At 31.1% G+C, this 22,994-nt stretch overlaps 1 protein-coding gene across 1 annotated transcript in view; it reads right to left on the bottom strand.

Moving 5' to 3' along the window:
- The window catches only part of LOC126748429 (transcription factor Ken 1), a 68,402-nt gene that overhangs the window by 5,209 nt on the left and 40,199 nt on the right, over positions 1–22,994 (bottom strand). The window contains exons 2-3 of the mRNA XM_050457673.1: positions 3,464–3,802; positions 106–456 (exon numbers count right to left, since the gene is read on the bottom strand). Of these exons, the coding sequence (XP_050313630.1) occupies positions 106–456; positions 3,464–3,775 (663 nt within the window). The 5' untranslated portion in view covers positions 3,776–3,802. The remainder of the gene's footprint in view (positions 1–105; positions 457–3,463; positions 3,803–22,994) is intronic.

Raw genomic sequence — 22,994 nt, 5'->3', positions numbered from 1 at the left:
ATGTCATCAACGTCAAATATGAAGTCAAGCTTATAGCTTTTAAGCAATAGAAGTAACAATTATTTCATTCACTCACAGTTTATTTTTATACATAAAAACCATTACCTCTGAAAATTTATCTTTAGGTGGCAAATTATCGTCCTGTTTAGAATCTTTTGTACCAATGGACAGGTTGACAGGGTTCGGTGATTCAGAGTTTTGGTCTTGAGAAGAGGATTCACCAATTTGGTCATCTTCGTCATCCTTAATTTCCCCCTCTTCTTTTTCATCGTCATTATCATCATCAGTTTCACGTTTAATATGGATGGTATCAGATGGATCGTTATCGCGTTCCCAGCTACTTCCACCATCGTCGGATTGACTTTTGGCCTCTTCAGAGCTTGAAGACTGCCGCCATACGTCCGATCTGATTTGAAGCAACTCGAATAGCTCTTGGATGTTCTCGAGTTCGTTCGACTATAAAAAAAATATTATTGAATATATAAATAGCTTATGTTACGAGCGTATTATATTATGACACCCAAAAAAGAACCGAAATGTAATGGCTATTATTTAATAAAAGTATGAAGCAGTTCTCCGCTCTAGTAAAGTAATGGAAAGAAAAGTATATTTTAGAAATAAAAAATTATGTATTCAGAGGATATAGCCTTCGAAAAGATAAAGAATATTTCAAAAAATTCTTAAATGATTAATCCAGAGAAACCGAGAAGTACAAAGTTGAGAATATTCTCACAGGAGCAGATATTCTTCCCCCACCGAAAAACAACTGGCAATGAGGAGATATATGATGACTTGGAAGATATGATTCTTTGGAGTTACATTTGGGGCTTTAACATAAAAGCCAAATTTGCCTTACTTATTAATTTTTTAGCAAAAAAAATGGTCTAACTGCTCAAACAGAAGCTGACGGAAACGGAGTAAACCAAAATGAAATTAGAGATACCCTAGTAATTAAACGAAAGAAAACAGAAGAGTTTGCATGTAGGAACATAACATTAAAAATGTTGAAAATTCACATGGACTCATCATGGAACTTTTAGTATATAGTTTACAGGCGGTTGAAAAAATTGGAACAAAAAATCTCCCATTTAATGAAAATCCCTTCAGGGTTTCACTTAAGGAATGTAAGAATACATTTTTTTTCAATAAGCAAAAACATACATCTCAATAGTAGTAGTCTCAAGTATTTATGAATTTTGCCAATCCCAATTCAACATCCAATTTCTAATCTTAGAAACAATCATCGTTGTTAGCTTTAGAAAGTGGTGCTGTGTATTCCTACGTAATGTCTGTGCAAACATTTAAATGCATACACCGATTACAACCGGAGTAATGGTTAAGTAATCAGAAAATATTTGCTATCATACAATTGTTGACAAACCTAAATTTGCTCCTCGACACTGGTTGGCTAGACATGTAAATTACACTTTAAATTATATAGATAACTCTTAATTTTACGATATAATATGAGTAGGTTTATTTTTTCAAATTTTCATCTGAGGAAATAAAAACAATCGTGAAAAAGTGTAAAAATAGGTGCTATGATGATTTCGACCGACGGCTTTAAAACGATATTAATGAAACTTTAGCATCTTATATTTAAGCAGATCGCAGATTTAAGTTTCATATAAGGTGACAATTTGATTGAACAATTGGAATTTTCGTGCAAAAACTCATTTAAATTTTTTTTTAGAAATCCTGATTTATGTTCAGCCAAAATGTGAAGAGGAAAGATGCTCTTCAACTATTTCCTTCCTAACGGTGTTTGCTGGAGTGATAGGCGTCATAATAAAGATAGCAGAAACCAGAGATTTGGTATCTGCATCTATGTGTGATTAATATAACGTCTGTGCTAAAATCAAATGATTAATTTTCATCCACACGTGTGTTGCTTGCAATAATAGACTAAATGTGTAATTTAATGTAAATTGGTGGAAAAAATTTTAGAATCGCATTTAGACTATAAAATAAGATGAGGAAACTGTATTAGAAAAAAAATTCTTCTGCTGACAGGACATATCAAATGAGGCAGCCAAATTCAGCTTAATAACACTTTTTTTGTATTAAAAATCACAGTAGTCCAGTATTCTGACGTCATCGTTTAAAAAAAAAAACAATAAGAAGCGAGTAGTATTAAAATATTTCTTCTTGTAATACCATTTCTGGTCAAACACATCTGTGCAGCTACAGTTCTATTTATATTTAATGTAACTTAAGAATAAGAGTATCTCTGACTAAAATAACGAAGTTTTCTAACAAAACAATTTCAGTTATGCCTTTAATTAAACACTGAATAAACGCACATGATACAGGAATCAGCCATGTTTATAGTCAAAGAAAAACGTATAAGAGACAACAAGTATCTTCAACCGATATATTATAAAGACCAACTCCATTCTCCATGCTGATGTACTCTCGATGTGTAATAATGTATAATTTAAGTCAACCGTTACTGTTCTCCGGTATATTTTACAGCAACCTTCTAGCAGTAATCGTCATATCGATCTACACACTTGATTAGTTAAAAACTTCTGAATTCTACCAAATGCTAAACTTCCATTTTCTCCCGTATTGCTTCATGGCAGTCCCATAGATATGGTCCAAGCGTGTCTTGCTATTCTCGATTTACGCAGGCTTCTCCTTTTTTAATGTCTTTTTCCGATGCTCATTACCCTCTTACAATTTCTTTTGACGGATCTCGCAGACCACACTCATAGGGTATGGGATAGATCAGATTTGGTTTTGGATACTCTACGCCTTTGATGATGTTTTTCTAATTTGAATGCCGCCATGTGGTTTTTTGTGCAATACGCCTGGTAAAGCAAAGCCCTAAGTTAAAGAGAGATATTACTGCCAGTGCTTTCTCGCCTCGCTACGTTCAATTTGGCTTGAACTCTATTTTGCAGAGGAGTAGAAAAAACACTATCGTTCGATCTTTAAGTTGTGACTTAGATTTTTTATTCCAGGGTAATTCATTAATTTGCACACTCAAGACCTGAGTTGACCCGTACATAAATTATGAGAAATTCTGCAGTTTTGTCCGGTGTTGTCTTTTTTCCTAACCGTAGCCTCTTTCGAATGATAGTATTATTAAGATTTTTTGAAAGGCCATCACTTATGTTAAGACAATGCAATACGACAATTAGCGACTGTTTGCAACATTGCCTACCACCGATAAAAACATGTATTTTCAAAATGTATCAAGCAAGTAGTTTTCTCAAGATTCTTCCACATTTGGAGCTTATAGACCTGAGGACACAAATGTTTATTTGAACTACCTAATGATTCTCATTTCTTTTTTACTGGCTTTTCGGTTGTGTTAGGCTAACAAATCTAATAAGCACAGACAAATTCCGCCTTTAAGTTTTTACTCTAACAAATTTATACGTATGAATCTATGCAAGATTTAAATTAACCAATTAAGAAACATGCAATATTGTCATATAACTTATAATAATCATACCTTAATACATGCTTGCCCATTATATAAGAAGTCTAGGAGGTGTCTTAGATGGCAACTCTTAATCCCTGGCAATAGCACCACGCTTGGTCCATATGCGTGCACGCTCTCTCCAAGGATTTGACGCACTAACGGGCTGGCGGTGGCCATAACAAGCTTATGGGCACTAAGGGTGCTTTTGTCATCACAGATGAAAGTGAGGTCAGCGTAGTTTTCTGATGCAAAACAGGTCTTTACCTCATCGACGATCGTAGCATGATGTTTGCCGTAGTGGAGTGTAAGCAGGCCATGAGAATCTTGTTCACTTGAGTACATGGCGAATTTGATTATGAGAAAAGCTACCTGAAACAAAATTAAAACAGATTTTTAATAAAAAAATTGATAAGAAATAGAAAAATAATTACTAGGTCACTGGGACATTAGTCCACATTTATGGAAAACTCACTTCCACTGTTAGTCTTAATAACAAGACTGAAATTCAACGTCTTAAAATTGTTAAAATTAATTCACGCAAAAAAAAGTTCAATACAATCGATAAACTGTTCAGATAATAACAATATAAAATAATAGTGGAAAAAGTGAGAGTAAAAAAAATCGATAAAGCGCACTAGTTAATGTGCTACATGCATAAGCAATCTATTACCTAAAATATGAAATCCTATCTGGTAATATACAGAATAATATAGGTTTTAAGCCACTTTCGAAATAAAATAATACTCTAAACTTAGATAGGGAGAGAGGCAAGACCAATAGAAAAGTATTAATCCTTAATGAAAATTACGACAAATCTGGAGGTAACATTTCTGACTGAAAATCAATCGAGCTTTAATAAATCCGACTCATATATTAACAGAAAATATATATGGAATACGACCTTTTTTAGGTCTACATAAGATTATCAGGAGAGTGTATACTTAAGCTCCGAGTATGGCCGGAGGTACTTTTCCTACGTTGACCATTGGTTGCAGAACATGATTGTAATCATATCGTACATTCAAAGAAAATAAATTCTCTAATATAGGTGGAGAAATCATAGGTGCCAATGTACTAACTTGCAATAACCAATCTAAGTTACAAGTTAAAAAGTTTAATAAGTAAAATACATTTTCCCTTCCAGCTAATTAGGAAATCGGTATAGCATTGTCGTTCTCCCTTTAACTTAAGACTTTGCCCGTGATTAATAGCTGTGCTTTTGTTCATGTGAAAGTATGAGTATTTTTGCATCCAGGAAAGAACTGGCCAATCGTGAATATCTTCCCGACTCCGAATAAGGTAGTAATGTTTTACTGCTGCAGTACATGAGTCTTCAAAGCAAAAAAGTAGAAATTATCATTATGCTTAAATAAGACTAAGTTTATCAAATTCAGTAAATGGGGTAAATTGAAATTAAGGACAATTTTATCAATAGACTTTTTTGCTCGTCTCCTCTCCTAATTTGATATTTTATAACAAAAAGTATTTGACTCAAAAGATGTATATACAATTGTAATGAACTTATCAACGTAATATAATTTTATAATTTTTATGGGATATTTTTCGAGAAACTGCCTCTTTTTCTTGACCATTCTAGGGGCTAGAAGCGTAGAGGTAGAGTTAGGAACTTAAAAGACATTTTAAGTAATTGCTCTTGGCCAGTGTGTCGATTTTTCCCCATAGATCTTACATTATATATTACTGAGATATGGTACTTCGCCACCCTTATTGAAACACTCTATAGAAATGAACGAAATAACTAATTGAAAACTAATATTAAAAAAAAACAATATTATATTTATCAGACCTTAAATAAACCTAACTCCCTTTATCCTTCGAAGGACACAAGCTGAATGTCCGTAGTTACATGGCAATAAATAAAAAAGAAAATAACTGCTCACTAACAGATTTTAAAAAATATTAACTTTTTATCATTTTTAAAACTGCATTTTTCTTAATTAAATTAAATATTATAAAATATTTTAAAAACTATTTTGCGTGGATTTAAAATGTCAAAGATTTTTTTTAAATGTCTACAGTAAATATTTTCAAAACGATGTTAATTTATATTGAAGTCACTAATGCCAAGCAACTTGGAAATGATCATCCTTGATCTTAATGATTAAAATAATCGAACATCCTGTCTAGGGATATGGCACCAGATGGATTAGCATGAGGAATTTATTTTTCCAAGACCTAAATGTATTGAAAAGAAAACTAAAAGCCGTATTGTTTGTAAATATCAACAACAAATAAAAAACTGGAATTAATTAATTGAATTTCAAAAGTAAGGGCAATAAATTTATTTAATATTATTGTTTTTTACAAAAATACCAACTTATACTTAGTGTGCTTAATGATTTTAAAGTACAAACAATTTTAGACGAGGTAACCCAAATTAACTAAATTACTTCTCCCAATAACACTAGATTCAAAACCTTACCTAATTTAGGTAGTACTAAAATCACATTAGTGAGACCTCTCATATCTCCACTATATATATACGTAAGCACCAAAAAAAGAACAAAGTGTTCATAGTGCATAAGCATATTGCACTCAGTCTATATATTTCAATTTCGAAATGTCAGGTAAGTTCTTAAAAGTAATGGGAAAAAATAATACGAGGGTTGTAAATTATACAGAAGTGTGAACTTCAGTTTACTCTATTGTAATTTTTAGCGGAAACAATTTCCAAAGGATCTTAACACCCCTATAAAATGGCGACTTTCTAAAGATTATGTATACATTTATTGTACGTTAAGCTAAATATTTGGAAGAAGTATTATTAGGTTATAAACCTTAATCTTTTTACAGTATTTGAATAAGCCGTCTTGAAAAGGATGCAAAAGAAAGGGTTCGATGTAAAAAAAATCAGCGCCATATCAAAGAAAAGGCCTTTTTTTCACCATTTAACTCTCCAAATGAAAAATTAGTTCAAGTTTTCGATATACTTATTAATCATATGATAATATAACATGATAACTATATTATACATTCTATATTATATATAAGAAAAGAAAGATAGATAATCCATCAAAAACTTATGCTTTTATATTGCAAGTTTTTTTCGTAAAATATATTTTGGTTCTATTGTAAGAAACTATAAAAATATACAATGGGGATATAAAAGCAGTCTTATTCTGCTCGGCTTACTCATTACGAACCAAATTGCATAAAGTTTATGATATAGGTCAATACTTATTAGAACAATATAATATGTACCTGTTCTATTTATATACCAGTCTCAATTAATGAGTATAATTTACCTATATTTGAGTATAACTCAATAGTTAGGATCTTTGGGATACTTCACAAATAGGGAAGCAGAAAAGACAAGTGTGGTAATACATGTTTCTCTTATTGGCTTCGTCAAGGCAGATGCTACCTTTTTCCTGCTTCTCTATTTACAGAGCATCCCGAAGCGTTTCGCTTTTTGTCGATGCTAATTCTATATAACGTGTCTATTTCAAATTCAAAATTCAAATTCAAATTCAAAACAAATTTATTTATCATGAAGGTAAATAAATAATCATATACAATATTGTAGCATAATAATATACATATGTTGTACAACCTACCAAATACATGATAAATAGGACCATGCCTCGATTATAGAGAACCGTTTACACAGGTTCATCATAAGATAGAACCTGTGTGGCATTTCAAAACTTTCTACCCTTAATATCTTTCTTGAAGTTAAGAATATGAAAAATCGTAAAAATATAGCAAATCTATTTATCCGTCAAATTTAATATAGGGACACTGTAAAAGAATATTTTTAGCCTTCTTGTTTCAACTCTCTAGGATGGGTAGAGGTCATTCTTAGAATCATAAATGGGAATAGGGGTCAAGTAGTACATCCTTTTAAACGACGTTGAATTTTCTCTTCAGCGGTGTCAGCAACTTTAAGGAAGAAATTTAAAAGATGTAGCCAAAATAGTAATATTATTTTTATTTGCTTGTTGGGCTGTTCAGTGATAAAGAACTGAAATTATTTTTATTCATGGAGAGGTTGCGAAGTACGCACGAAGGACGGCATTGGTTTTCAATGAAAGAAATCGAAACCGTTAAGTAAGTCACAGATATGGACTGAATTTGGTCACGAAGTTCTTCGAAGCTGGTTCGGCGAGTAATAGAAAAAAAACCATAAGTGAAGAATAAAGGGTCTCAAATTAAGGTCTTGGGTTTATTTATTGCAGAGCATATTAGCTCCTTACGGACAGTAGCAGATAGGCATATCATATGACATAGTAGCAACGCACTGAAAATGCCATAAATTCCATTTAGATAAAAATTCAAATATTTCAAGAACTCTATGACGATGATTTTGATAGAAGAGAAAAGTTTTGAGAATTCATAAAGTCAACGCCAGCCCTAATATTCTGGCAAATATATCTGTTTCAGCGATGTATGTTCTTTTTTTTTAATTGAAATGTTAACAAACAAAATTGTTGATAATGGAGTGACGAAACACCACATGTTTTTGGAGTAGAAAATATACAATATTCCTAAAAAAATAATGTTTGGGCTGGTATTCCTGGACATGCCAGCCCAAATATTGGTCATTTATTTATTGAACTAAACTTGACAATATGTGATAATATTGAAATAAACTTGGTAATATGTTCCTTAATATGCTTGAAAAAACCATTGATCCTTACCCATGAGCTAGAAACTCAAATTGGTACCGAGAATAAATCAGTTTTACATGAAGATTTGTTAATATTCCAGTAGGACGATGCTCCACCTCATTATTTTCTTGCGGTCCGACAGTGGTTGAACGAGAGATTCCCAAATAAATGGATTGGCAGAAGGGAATCAATTGAATGGCCTCCAAGCTCGCTGGATTTAATACCCTTAAACTTCTTTCTGTGGGGACATCTTAAGTCCAATGTTTATAAAACACAATCTCCTGATATTGCTAATCTTAAAAGGCGAATTACAGCAGAATACTAGTCAATTCCTCACGAAGTTTTCCGAAGTCTTAGGGAGGAATTGGAAAGCAGACTTTATTATTACTTACAGGAAAATGGACAACATTTTCAACAATTAATAAGATAGTGCGTTAAGTGATCCCATGCGTTTTATAGAATAAATTTCTCTTCTGCAAATAAAAATTTTGCCGATGTAAAATAATCAATAAATAGTCAATTCTTTAAACTAGATTTTCTTCCTATTATTCAACGATTTTAATGATGTACGTACTCTTAAAACTACTGTACTCGTAAACACTAACCTGTAAACTAAAATCTTAATGTAGGCAAGTTTAATTCTGCAACTTTGAAACGCGATTATTCGAAAACCTCTAAAAAAGAAACAAATTAGGATAACACAAAAAAAGAGAATTGAACGCCCTTTAAAACGATGTGCCACTTGACCCCATTTCTCATTAAGATTCTAAGAATGACATCTGCTTATCAAAATATCGAAATATTCATTTAAAGTAACCCCCTTACAAATGAAATTTACGTGTCACATTTTTAACTGCAAAAAAGATATTAAGGGTGGAAAGTTTTTAAATTGACATCCTGTATAATACTGGTTTTTGGAAATTATTTCATCGTATACACTATCGGACAAAAGTAGAGAAACTTCTTAAAATTTCTTACATTGTAAAAACCTTCAGTATTTAAATTACTATTTCCTAAAAAAGCTCTTAAGAACGGCATTTTTTTTCATCACGTTTCATATTCCTTTCAGCAATTGTTTATTTATAGTATGAATGTAAATATTTTAGGTTGGACATAAATAGAGAAACTAACATAAGAATTACCCAAATTTAGTATCTATTTCGCTTTACGTGAGATCTGTTAATAGTTTTTTAGTGAATTTATCTCGGGGAAGATATTTGTCGGAAGATCTTCGTAGTTGATGCACGTGAAGAGTGGTGTACGACAAGTGAACATAAGCAAAATGCTTATTTTGCATAAATTTGTTGTAAGCAAGACAATTTATAATTTTAAAACACGAAAATCGTTAAAGGACTTTTAAAAAAGTGGCAATCTAAGAAAAACAACCAAAAAAATTGAAATGATCATAAAAAAATGCCCAGTCTGATCCCCGCAAATCGGCAAATAAAATTTTAAATGAATTGTCTGGTGTTAATGTTAGTTCTAAGACCATACAAAGAAGTCTAAGGGAAGCAGGATTATTTAGTGGTAGAGCCACTAATGAGCCGGAAGAACCAGAAGGCCCGACTCAATTTTGCGAAAAAATATTTGCATTAGACAACAAACAACTAGAAAAGTTCTTTTTACTGATGAAAGTAAATTTAGTTAATTTGAGTCTGCTGGAATATCGCGGGTACATAGCCCAAAAAGCAAAAGATTTGATCTAAAGTATACAAAGCCTACTGTAAAGCATAGTGGTCAATTCTGCATGATATGGTGTTATTCTTTTGGGTACGCCATTGGATTATATTGGTCCAACGTGTAATTGAAGGTATTATGGATCGATTTGTATATTTAGATACTCAGAGAAATGTATTGCTACCATTTGCTGAGGATTATTTACCATTGACGACCTGGATATATATTAGCACGATAACGACCCTAAACATAAATCAAAGGTAATTCAAGAATGGTTTTTATGAGAAAAGATTAGCGTTATGTACTTTCCTGCACAAAGTCCCTACACTGCACAACATCCTATTGAAAACCTCTGAGAGGAACTAGACCGCCGTATAACACAACATGAAATCAGCAATAAAAATGATCTAATAAAAGTTTTGCAAGAATCCTGGAACTGTATTGGAGAAGAAAGCATTAGGTATGAATTATTTGGAATCCATGTCTAACCGATTTTGCGAGGTTATTGCCAATACGGGATGCGCTACCCACTATTAGTTTTATTAGTTTAGAAATAAGTATTATGTTGAAATAGGTATTTAGTAAAAAAATTTGGTTTAGTTTAGTTTTTAGTTTTTTCCCTAGAGTATTTTGTTTATTTAAATAAAATCTTTGGCTTTCGTTATATAGTTTATTACTTTACCCGAATAAAATCTTTAAAAATATTGTTGATTTTCGTTATGTGTAGAACTGCATACTCTCTGTATATTTAAATACACCCTAAGTTTTAAAAGTTTCTGTACTTTTGTCCGATAGTTTTGTTTCTGTTGTTGTCGGATCAAAAATGTTAATTAAAAAAAAACAATTCTTGTTACAGATGTGGTACGTTTTCGGTAGACCAACCTTTATCAAAGGTATAATAATTATTAATTTTCGATTAACATAATGAAATACCTAATTTAAATGATAATAGAAATTCCTTATTCGAAGTCCACATCAGGTAGAAAGTCTAAGTATTTCTGTAATATACTACAAATTTTAAATTAATCTAACGCATTCCTAGAAAAAAAAACAATTAAATATTTTCGATTTGCTTAAAGTATTCACCGGTTTTAAATTCTTATTAAAATTTTAGATTTCTTTAAATCTTCTTTCAATTTAATGCGTTTATATGGATAACAAATATGCCAAGACTAAAATGCAACTTTTATCTTAGTTTAAATAAACATCAAAGTCATATCTAAAAAAACATCAAAGTCATATCTAGAAAAAATAGAAAATTTTGGCCATAAAAACTGTAAGCATTATTTACCTATTTGAACATTATTCACCCCCTTAAACGTATATCTAAAGTAAAAAAATGTATAGACCGTCCAAAAAAGTACAAGCCCTTAATTTCTTTTTTAAATTAGCGGCATAAATGTATCTATAATTCAAAATAACGATAAAGGATGTAAATTTTAGGATGCATAGTTATAAGTAAAAAATAGTCTTACTTTAACTGCAGAAATATGCCTAATTGTACAAAAATGAAGCATAACTTAAATGAACACGATTCTTTGTTTGCAGGAATTGGCAAGGTTTAGTATTTTATTATTAGTATTTAAGTTATTCTAGTAACTAATCGATATTGTTTAAAAGAGATTGTAAGTAAAAACTGTTTAGTATAAAACATAATATTACAATTTGTTTCAATTTATATATGAAGGTCGAACCACAAAAAGTTTATAATTTAGAAAGTAAAATGCTACCCAAATTCATAAAAGTAATGGGTTGAGTCGAATCCATAAATGATGCGGGGGTTGTAAATTATACAGAAGTGTGAATTTTAGTTTGCCGTTTTGTAACTTTTGCGCAAAGCTTCTCTAAAGGTCCTGACGAAACGGCATTTTTGAGCCAAATATTTGAAAGAAATATTATTAGGTCATAAACCCCAATCCTTTAAAGTATTTAACTAAACCCGTCTGAAAAAGGAACCGAAGAAAGTTTTGCAGTTTTTGTTAAAAAAAATCATAATAGCTGTGATTATGAAATTTAATAAAAATTGAAGAGAATATCTAGTCTTAGTTCCATACCAAGATTCTGTTTATATTCTTCCACCACTTTAGGAGATTGTTATAATATCTTTATTAGTCTATGCAAAACGGTGTATATAGTTCCTGATGGGTTGCAAAAATATCTGCCAGTTTAACTAAAATACCAAAATTTGTTATATTATGATTTTAAAAAAATACTAGCTACATATGTTTTTCAGAAAATGTATGATAGATGAACGAGAAGCTGCATGAGCTTTCATTTGATGTATCTATTTATATAGCAAGTTTACTTCATGCTTTATTTGAGTTTTTTTACTGGTTGATAATATGTTTAGAGGTTGTGACAAAAACTTTTTTTTTTAATTTATTTCGGTTTCTTTCATCATGACAAATTGAGATATATAATAACAAAATACTAAAAAACATTTTTTTCTACTACAAACCCATTTTTCTGTCCCCATATTTAAGACAAGGGTACGTATTATGAAGAAGTATTTTATAGATGTGCTAAGGCTATAAAATGCCTCCCTGGGGTTAAATTCTTGTGAACATTCTTAAAATACAGAAAGTCGACTGACATTTGTGTTTCTTCCAAGAAATCCGACGAAGGAGGAGCATAAAATTAAAAATGTCTGAATCTCCGGATGACATGATGGCATTGGGACTGATTTTATTTACATTTGTCAAAGGCGGTATTTCCGGGGGACAGTTTAAGGCCATTATAGTTTTGTTTATCTATAGGGCTTGTAGTTAAATTTAACTCGAAAAGCAACTGCATCAACTTCTATTAATATAATTTTAAGGGTATAGCAACCGTCTACAAATATATTTTAGATACCATTGCTGATGACCGCCATAATATATGGCAAATACCAAAATATTCAAAAGACTCGTTCATACCATAACGAAAATGATGATACTGAAGTTTAAGAGTCTGATCCAGATTACAAGAAAATGAAAAATCTGATGAATGTAATACGAAAAAGAGAACTGAATTCCAATCATACATGAGGTTTTGTCTAACTCAGAGATATAAAAATCCTGAGAAAATCTTACAAAATATAAAAAAAGTAGTAAAACCCACTCTTAGGCAAATTCTTGAACCAACTTACTAGTACACAACATCACACATAGTACACGAAATTTTTAGATGCTCCAAGAAGTAAATTAGTTAAAACTCAGCTGTAATTATACTCAATTTTCCTTTTCTGTTTACCACGTCAAATTAGCAAAAAAATACATCACATTACATTGCTCAACTTCCATTCACATTGATTATTGTTTATAATTACCCCTATTTTGCCATAACTGTTAGTAGATATAAATATTTAGCTCTTTTTGGCTCATCGCTACTCTTACCTACTCATATATTCCTTAACTGAGCCAGCTCTCTTATATTCTTTATTCAGTTTTAGAATTCATCAACATCTTAAGTGATTTTTTGCTGTCATTTCTTGTAATCTCAGAAGCTGTTGAGAGTTGCCTAACACTCTTCCCATTTAACCGTTTCTCTCTGTCTGATTTCTCGAGATACATGCATCATTAGTTTTGGACACATTAAATATACGAAACTGTAAAAAATAATAACCCACCATTTAATGTAGAATTTCGAGAGCATGCTAGAAAAACTATTGCAAATGCAATATTCTTAGATATTCCTTTTCAGTTGTTATGATTGATATGAAATAGGGATTTTTTATTCCAAAGGATAAACATAACACTTTCACGGCTTGTCTGTCTTCAGATGGTGGAATTTCGTCTTTTTTGTTAGTCCTAAAATTTTGTGATAAAGTGTGGGGTTCTGTAAAAATCATAGTTGGTCGCCACTCGTTCTCATCTATATTAATAATGATGTTGATCATATTCTAGTTTTAGCACCTTTCACACTGTATTTTAATGTCAATTAGAGAACACCATAACAAATTATTTACTAATGTTACGGAAATAGACATATGTTAAATAACTATTTATTATTTGCAATACCAAGATCACTTTAAATGTCAAATTCACCAAGTTTACTTAGCAATAAAATTCACAAAACTACGCCATTACAGCATAAACAATAAATTTCTTGGTTTCACAAAGACAATAGATTAGTTTGAACATGGTACCTAATTTTAGAGGTAGGGTTGCATCCGATTAATTTGCTTTAAGGATAGGTGCTAAGGCATTTGAGAAAATCTCAGTTCTAGCTTTCACTAATTGAGTGCGACTGCGACGTGGCAACTGCCATTTTCGCAAGACTCTTTATTCTTGAGAAAAGTATATTGAGATATATCTTGATATGTTTGCAATGGATTTTCAAAATTGATCTAGGGTTAATGACTGTATCTTCAGGACATGTTTCAGAAAAATGAAAGAAGAAAACACATTGGTCTTTAGGTATTGCACACTACTTTGCTCACCTACCTGCTAAAATCTAAATCATATAATTTTTATATAAAATTCCTGAATATCACCGCAATTTACTTGAGTTTTATTATACGTTCTATATTATTTCTAGTTCTACATTAATATTCCGCGAATCTTCATGAACGTAGGCTATGTAGGCTAATAAGGCTAATACACATTTTATTTTGCAGCTTTGTAAACTGGTAATGTTAAAACAATCGAGCTTTTGGAGCGACTCTTTGGAGCGAGTTTTAGATAAAATAAAAAAATTAATTATTAAAAGTTTTCTATTATCAACTATTAATAATAAAATAATTAGGCATTTTTTGCTACTTAAACTCTTCAAAAAAATCATATAACAGGTCGAAATTAGTTTAATTTATAATAAATTATGTGAAGTAGGGAAACTGGATCAAATGAATATAATTTACTAGCATTCACTTAAAAAAACAAGATATATAACTGTTGTGCCCATAAAAGTTATGCATTTGTGTATTTGTAAATATTACTTTGCAATAAATATGCTTTAAAATAATACAAGAACGTCAATAATAACCATTGCCTTATCAATAATGCAAAACTAATAAAACGGCATCAAGTGCTTTTGGTACTTCGAAGCATCAATTATCTTATGCAAATATTATACAATTGTAATACACCACACACCTGACTCCGCCTAGTTCTGGTTTCGCCCACAATAATGTATGGCGATCCTATTTTCAGAAAATTGGTGAAACAAAAATGGGAAAATTTGCATACTTGAAAGGCTTAGCAAAAAGGACAAAAAATATAAGTATTTTAACTTATACAAATATATAAGTTATAATAAAAACAATGAAAATTAAAAAAAGCGAAATAAAAAATATGCGGAATTTTTGCTTACTTTTTTAAATAAATTATATTATCTTACCACATTGAAAGATAAGCAAATCTAAAAAAAATAAAATGAAAAATTATTTGATATAGGAAATTAACCAGTTATAAAGAAATTCTACGTAGTAATAATAATTACCTGCATGAAACAATAAATAATCAAAGATATGCTAAAATAATACATGTATTAAGGCTGCCAGACTTCGTTCCATAACTTTTCCCGAGCCATTTCTCAAATTTCTTGCGCAATTATTTCCAAATACTTGCGTTGCTACTTGACGAAATAGGAAACTAATGGCGTTTTGTTCAAAATTTTCTTATAGTTGCACTATCTATTGACTTAACATGCACTTGTGTGACATTTTCGGCACTTTTTCTATTGTTATTCAAATATAATAAAGCTGGGTTACCGCATGCAATGTAGTTTTTCGCTAAACAAATTCATGAATAATCTTTGAATAAACAATTGTACGCGTCATACATTTCTGCATATAGCATACTAATCTTATGGAGATGACTACATATAGTGTGGTCCATTTAGTATAACGGACAAATTTTTAACTAAAATAAATTCAATTTTTTTATGTCTTCATATCTTCTTCTGGAGGTGGGAACTACCTACAATTTTTTATTACATTTTTCGATCATTCAATAATTTTATATCCAATTTATTAATTTTTACGATTTTATGCCAAATATTTTAATATGCTTAAAGAAGATAATAAATGTACTGATTTTTTACTGATTGATATGCTGAAAAGCTGAGACATCCCATGCACATGGAAAAAGAACTAAAAAAAAAGAGAGAATAGAAAAGAGGAAGAAGAGTAGAGGTGCTGCCCCCTTATTTTAAGAAAGGCAAATTTCAATATTCATCTTACTTGTTTTTTTTTTTCTCGGATGGCTTAAAGAAGATAGCAACTTTTACTGCCCTTAAAGTTTGAAAATGAAAAAGAAAAAATTTTAAGAAAAATTAAAGAGAGATTAAAATAAAAATGGTGAAATTCTCCTTACGCTGATAATATACCCCAACATTTTTGATTTCTGACATAGGAAATCGTACCTATATTATCCCAACTTACATATACTATGTCAATTCTTAACCTTACCTGTGTTTTTCTTTCTTTATATTTTATATATCTAACTTAATTACCAGTTTCTGTCATTTCATTGTCCAAATGATTATCATTGTATATAATACTTAAATAATTAACGATAATACGGGTTGGTTTAAATTAAAATATTTAAGTTTCGTTCTTAAGATTTACCATAATTTATTGTATCAAAAGTTTTACTATAATCCAGAAGCACATGATAACGAGACTGACCTCTATCCCAAGCTAGACGAAGATCAGTGATATGTAGTAGAGCAGTTGAAGTGCTATCTAGGTGAAACTCATATAAATTATATGAGGTATATTAACACGTTAACTGCCAGTCCCAATTAAAAAAAAAATTACCGGGTCCTACGAGCCACGTAACTTTTTTATTAAAAACAGTGTCTGTGTGCATCAAAACGAACGCATGTGTAAAAATTTATGTAATTTTTGCTTTTTTTAGTTTAAAAAAGCTGTGTCCAAATATGGTACACATGGCACCTGATTGTACAGGTTTTATTTTTTGATGTCGTGTGCCATGTGTACCTTATCTGGACACGTACAAGGTCAATGTTGATTCGCCTGGAGAGATGGCAGCAGTTGTACGGTTTTCACTAGAAGCGCAAATACCACGTGCATTTTATGTTTGTTGCCTTCTTCAGTCATTCTTTCTATAAAAATCGGTGTAAAAACATGTTGTTTTGTGGGCTATAATTTGGAGGAGCAATGGCGGCAAAGAAAAGAATTATTTCTGATACTGAGATGCAACAAGCAGTGGAGGCTGCAGCAGAAAAAATAGAGATTTATAGAGACCTCGACATGAGTAACGAGTTTTTAAATATCTCAGATTCTGATTTGCAGCTGAAGAAGACCGCCCTAAAAAGAAAAAGATGAAGTATGTACGTCAGTTAGGTACGTAGGAGGTTTGGCATTTTTTATACATAGTTTATTTTCTAAAATGTTATTAGAAAAAAACAGTGTTGTAAAAAGTTTCAATATACTAACTCAAGGCAATGATGAAAGACCGAAGTGGAGACCAGCTTCAGGAAATTTTTCGACATTCACTCTACCAATGAGTTTCACTAGCCTTGCAGACCCAAATACGCGGTAAGGATGAACTTCATTTTTTTGAAGTACTTGTATCCGACGATGTTATTAATAAGATCGTTATCGAAACAAATAGATACGCGCAACAGCAAATTATTCTTGCCATAACGAATAAAAATATTGGCCAATATTCTCGCCTTAATACATGGGTGGATACTAATTTTACCGACATACGAACATTTATTGCTATTTTAATTTGGATGGGATTGGATAAAAAACCATCACTAAAAGATTATTGGCGCAAACATCCATTATATAAAAACCAAATATCAAAATATTTGCCGCGGAATAGATTTGAGCTGCTTTTACGTATGTTTCATTTGGCAAATAATGAAGATTGTCCTCCCAATGACCGGCTTCATAAAATTCAATGCCTGGTTGATATGCTGAACAAGAATGCTTCTCTCTGCATTATTCCAGAAGAATCTCTTTGCATCGATGAAACCATGATACTTTTCCGAGGTAAATTATCCTTTCGACAGTATATAAAAGGAAAACGACATAAGTTCGGCATTAAAGTTTATAAAGTATGTCTAGATGTAGGATTTACTTACAGCCTGAAAGTATATTGTGGTAAAGAGAAAATAAATCGACAATCGGTTGCGGACATCTATTGTTATGGAAATGTTGCAACCATTGCTTTATAGTGGCCGAACCCTTTTTGCAGACAATTGGTACACCTCTATTCCTCTTGCGGAAAACTTGCAAAATAGATCAACTCATCTAGTTGGAACGATTCGTAAAAACAGAAGACACCTACTAAAGTCTGTTGTTGATGCAAAATTAAAAAAAGTGGAAATTGTTGCAAAACAAAATTAAAATTAATTTGTTGTTATGAAGTGGCATGACAAGAAAGACGTGCTCTTCTTATCCACAAAACATACAGATGAACTAAAGGAAGTACACCATAGAGAGGGTCCTAGGCTCAAACCTTCTGCAATAATCGCCTATAATAAGGCCAAATCATTTGTCTATATGTCAGACCAAATGTCAGCTTATTCAAATTCTCTTAGAAAGTCAATTAAATAGTACAGAAAATTGGCATTTGAATTTATCACAGGTACATCAGTCGTAAATGCCTTAAATCGGTACAATAAAATTAACGAGAAAAAAATTTCAATAACGACTTTTAAAGAAAATCTTGCCATGCAACTTTTAGAAACGGCAGTACCGCCAATCCCAATGAATCGCTCAAAAGAGCACAAAGTTTCCAAAAAGACAGATAACGAGAAAAAGCTAAAAAGAGGCAGGTGCAGATATTGCTACAAAAAAAACTCACAAGAATAGGGGCGTAATTATGCTGTAAAAAATACCAAAAGAGTTTCCTACGTATGTCTAGGTTGTGACGAAAATATTTTTATTTGCATGGACTGTTTTTTCCAAAAACATGTTTTTAAAAATATAAAATAATCTTTTCATTTTGAAGTATTTGGTTTTTAAAATTAGTTTGTTTATTTTATAATTATAAATAACAATTTTACATGTTAAATTACTGCCCATTGAAAAAATAAACGTATCATTTAAAAACGTCAATATTTTGTGTCATATTATTTCGAAAAACAAAAATATTCCCGAGCCATTCTCAAACAAACTATTTCCTACGCCAGACCAATCCATACATACATTTCAATCAACGTTTAATGTGTCCGCCCCATGTACACATGGCTTGGAAGGTAAGAAGTTCTGTGTCCACTGGTGGTACACATGGCGCTGAATAAAAATTGACTGTGTCCATATATGGTACACATGGCAGTTAACGTGTTAATATTTTACCTCGTATATTGCACGAATGAAATACCATGATAAGAATTAAATATCGAGAATTAATTTAAATACAGCGACTACTTAAGATTTATAATTCTACTTCATAATTGCATTTTTATTTTATTTTTAAAAGGCTAACGTCCAATTACAGGTAACATAACTTAACATCTCCATTACCAAAGCAACCAAGAGCTAAACAAGTGTTTAATGCATCAATGATGAAAATAAAACTTGTGTCAAGCATTCAAATATAAGTCCATAGAATCCTTATACGTGATATACATTCTGGGACGATCAACTCCAATGCCTCTTCTTATGGCCAAATGCAGTACATCAAATTAAAGTTCACATCTTGAATATCCCCTCTAATACGCATAATCTTGAAAACTAAAAAAGAATAGGCTAATGCAACATATCTAATACAATGCTAAAGTCTTAAAAACAACGTTTTTCTTTATAGTGTATCATTATCTACATCAAGGACTTAATTCGAAGATTCTGGACTTCTGTGAACCCCTTTGTTTTTTGGACCATATCTTGATATTAATTAAAGCTATCTTAGTATACATATAATCTTAGTTTGCTATGGCATAAGATCAGCATAGATCAGTCTACAGCGACGAATTGAGACTATAAGATTATTGACATATAGATTGTTCATAGATCATATTTGATCCTCAATGATGATTGAGAGGTTGCAATAACTGTATTCGGCCTCCACTTCAGGTGACTTCAAGGTAAATAGGAAACAAAATAAGATAAATTGTTTTGCCAACCCAGCAGAGAATTAAGACGAAATTTATTTAAATTAAGACAAAATAATATGGCTAACTGGGTATTATACGACTTTAATTATATTTCTTCAAAATGGGAGGTACTGATCTCCTAAGACCCTTGCAAGTAATTTTTTGTCTAGTTATGTTTTTTTTCTAGATATGAAACTCAACTTTATAGTAATATGTATGTGTTATAGAGTTCTAATTCAATTATCTTTTATGGAATAATAATGTCAAATACTGCATTGCTAGCAGTCAGAGCATTTGGACTAGAACGTAAGGTACTATAAGGCCCTGGTCTTTGAGATTACTATAAAGAGGTCCTAAGAAGTCTAAAACTAATAATTTTTCCTTCTATTTATATACTAGAGTGTATATCAGTAAGACTAACTTGAGGACTATAAAAGAAATACCGAAGTATGAACTTACTTAAGGATCGTTCTTACTCCGTTCACCTAAGATTCAAACAGGAAGCTAAGCACTAATATAAATTTTAAAAAACACACCAGTAACACTGCTTGAAGAAAAAAGTTTACATTTAAAGAATCCTTTTCTTAAACCTGAGGTTTACGATCAAATACAATTTTTCTAGATAATATAACCAATAAATAAAAACACAACATTTACGTCAAGTATTTTATTCTTTACCTAAGGGTTTATAATCATACAAAGCGATATCCTAAACTACGATTTCTCTTTTTCTTTTACATTTATGGCTATTTAAATTTTATGACATGTTACATCCTCATTATCCTCTTCAAAAACATTTTGACATACTGTTGTCAAACTTCTAAATGGTGTGATAATAGAAAGTTTTCGTTTATCGGCTTATTTAGAATTTCTAGTAAATACTTTCAAGTATTTAAGAAGCCGTTAAGTTGCACTGCGATTTTATTAGGTATTTAAAAGGGTAAAAGTTTAGAAAGCGAAGAACAGGAAGTATATTATTATCTCCACTGAAGATATTAGAATATACCTTCAATAGACGAAGAACAGAGGTTCGTAAACAAATTGAATTATGATCCAAAGTTAAATTTTTCAAGGGATTTATGCGTTAATAAAAAAATTTAACAAATTTTGTTGTTGAAAAGCCTATTTTAGATTTTTATATTAGTATATAATAGTAATACCATGAATCAACTTTAGCTGGAAGAAATTCAGTAGAAACTTATACAAAAACCAGTACCTATCAGATTTAGGCATCTGAAAAAATACAAGATTAGTTTCTTTTGAGTGCCCTAGAAAATTATGACCTTCGTGGTAAAAATCCATTTTGTTTAGCTTTTTATTCAGTGTGTGACGTACCCTCACTATTTGTTTCCTGCTGAGGTCAGTGATGTGAAGAAACGTATTAATATATGCTTATTTTAGATTCTAGTAGTTCTCATGTTTTTCTTTGATTCACATTTCCCGACGGATTAAGGATTTTTATAAACGGTTGAATTTTCGAGTTGATATTCCCACTACCTGTTAGATCAGAGAGTATGCAAGAGTCTTAGCTACCTAGGGCTAAGACCATTTTAGGATTCATTTTGCAAGGCTCTTTTAAAACTGAATGTTTTGAACAAAGAGGATGAAATATTCTTTCAGTTTCACTAATTATAGAATAATTTTAATTATCCAGAAACGGCCAACCCTAAACACAGGACATTCTGAAAAGTTAAATGAAAGACAATTTAGGATCAATCAAATAGCATTTCACATGGAAGTGTCTGCTGGTAACTTATTTGATTTCAACCAATAAATGAGAATTATAGCAGTCGAATCATATCTTTTCTATGCTTTTGGCTTAAATGGAGTATACTTGAAAATTGCAATAACTAATAGCAACAGGTCAGATTATTATGGGTAGAAAGTTTCAATAAAAAATATCTAAAGCCCAATTGAAACTAAATTGCTTTGAATATTATTAATTCTGCAAAGAGTCTAAAATAGATATCTGGATGATAGATTTAATTGAAAGTACCCATTCCTCGTCCTGGAAATATAGTCTCAGTATAACTTCAGGAATAAACTCAGGGATAATTGGTGCAGTAATAACTTTAATTTATAAGTTATTTAATTTACTAAACTTATCCAAAGTTACAGACTCGCACTGTATATACGATTAGAGTGTAAACCTTTCACTTCATTCCTGAGCAGGTTAGCACATACTATCGGCCACATGCGGTTGAAATGAATATAAATGTAAATAGCATTTGAATATTTAAAACAAAGGTGTAAAAGAAAAAAAGTATATATTATATAATTAGCTTTTGTGGTTAACTAAGTATGATGCAATTAAATTAGCATTTTTGTATTGCATTAAAAGATTCTTTGCAATCTTATATGTTCTAGTAAAATGCGCTTCTTCTGGAAATTCATTTACTGTGAGATCTTTTTAATATTAAATGAGGATTTTTGGATTTGGTTCGACAATTTTATTGAATTATTTCATTATTTCACTAATACAGAAGCATATGATTTCAGATGGATTTTAAATCCGAAAGAGCGTTTTGTTAACTTCTCAAATTTCGAGCACAGCTTTATTTATATTTGGTTTTTAGTTAAAATAACAAACTTAATTAATTACCTTATTAACTTCTTAATTTTCCTCTACTTATAAAAAAATCTCATTAAAGCCATTTTAGTTCAACCTACTTGGATTCTTTTTGAGAATCTTTAAGGTTGTCTTAACGTATTTTTCCCTCTTCTATCATTTTCTTCCATCTTTTATTCTTTGCAACGAGTAGTTTATAACAATAGTTTGCCTCAACAACGTTCAAGACATATATCAGAAAGCACAGAAAATTATGCATTTTAAGTGTTTGATCAAATAGACTTCTTGCCAGACTGCGAAGAACAAGTCTTTACGTCACTTACATTGTAGTTTATAATCCAGGTGAACTTCAGAAATTTTGCAGAATTCCGATACTTATTTATTCCTCAGCTCTTCAAAGAAAAAATTAATCCCATCACCAATATTTAATTTTGTACGTACAGTCATCTGCAAAGACAACTGTAGAGTATTTTGAGTTATACATGTAATATCAATAAGATCTTCTAATAATCCTCATCATCACGTTCTCAGTTATCTTGGCCATTGAAAGGTTCTCCCAGTTTGAAGACTATTGATAAAGATTGGATAATTGTGGTAACCAAGAGCTTAGAATAATGTAATGCATATAGAGTGCTAACCACCAGTAGGAAAAAAACTCATATATGGACACTAGACTTGAAGAGCTCCACGA

Source organism: Anthonomus grandis, chromosome 22 (assembly GCF_022605725.1).
Source record: "Anthonomus grandis grandis chromosome 22, icAntGran1.3, whole genome shotgun sequence".
Classification (NCBI taxonomy): domain Eukaryota; kingdom Metazoa; phylum Arthropoda; class Insecta; order Coleoptera; family Curculionidae; genus Anthonomus; species Anthonomus grandis.
Note: the sequence above shows the minus strand (reverse complement) of the source record. Positions and strands in the feature narration are given on the sequence as shown.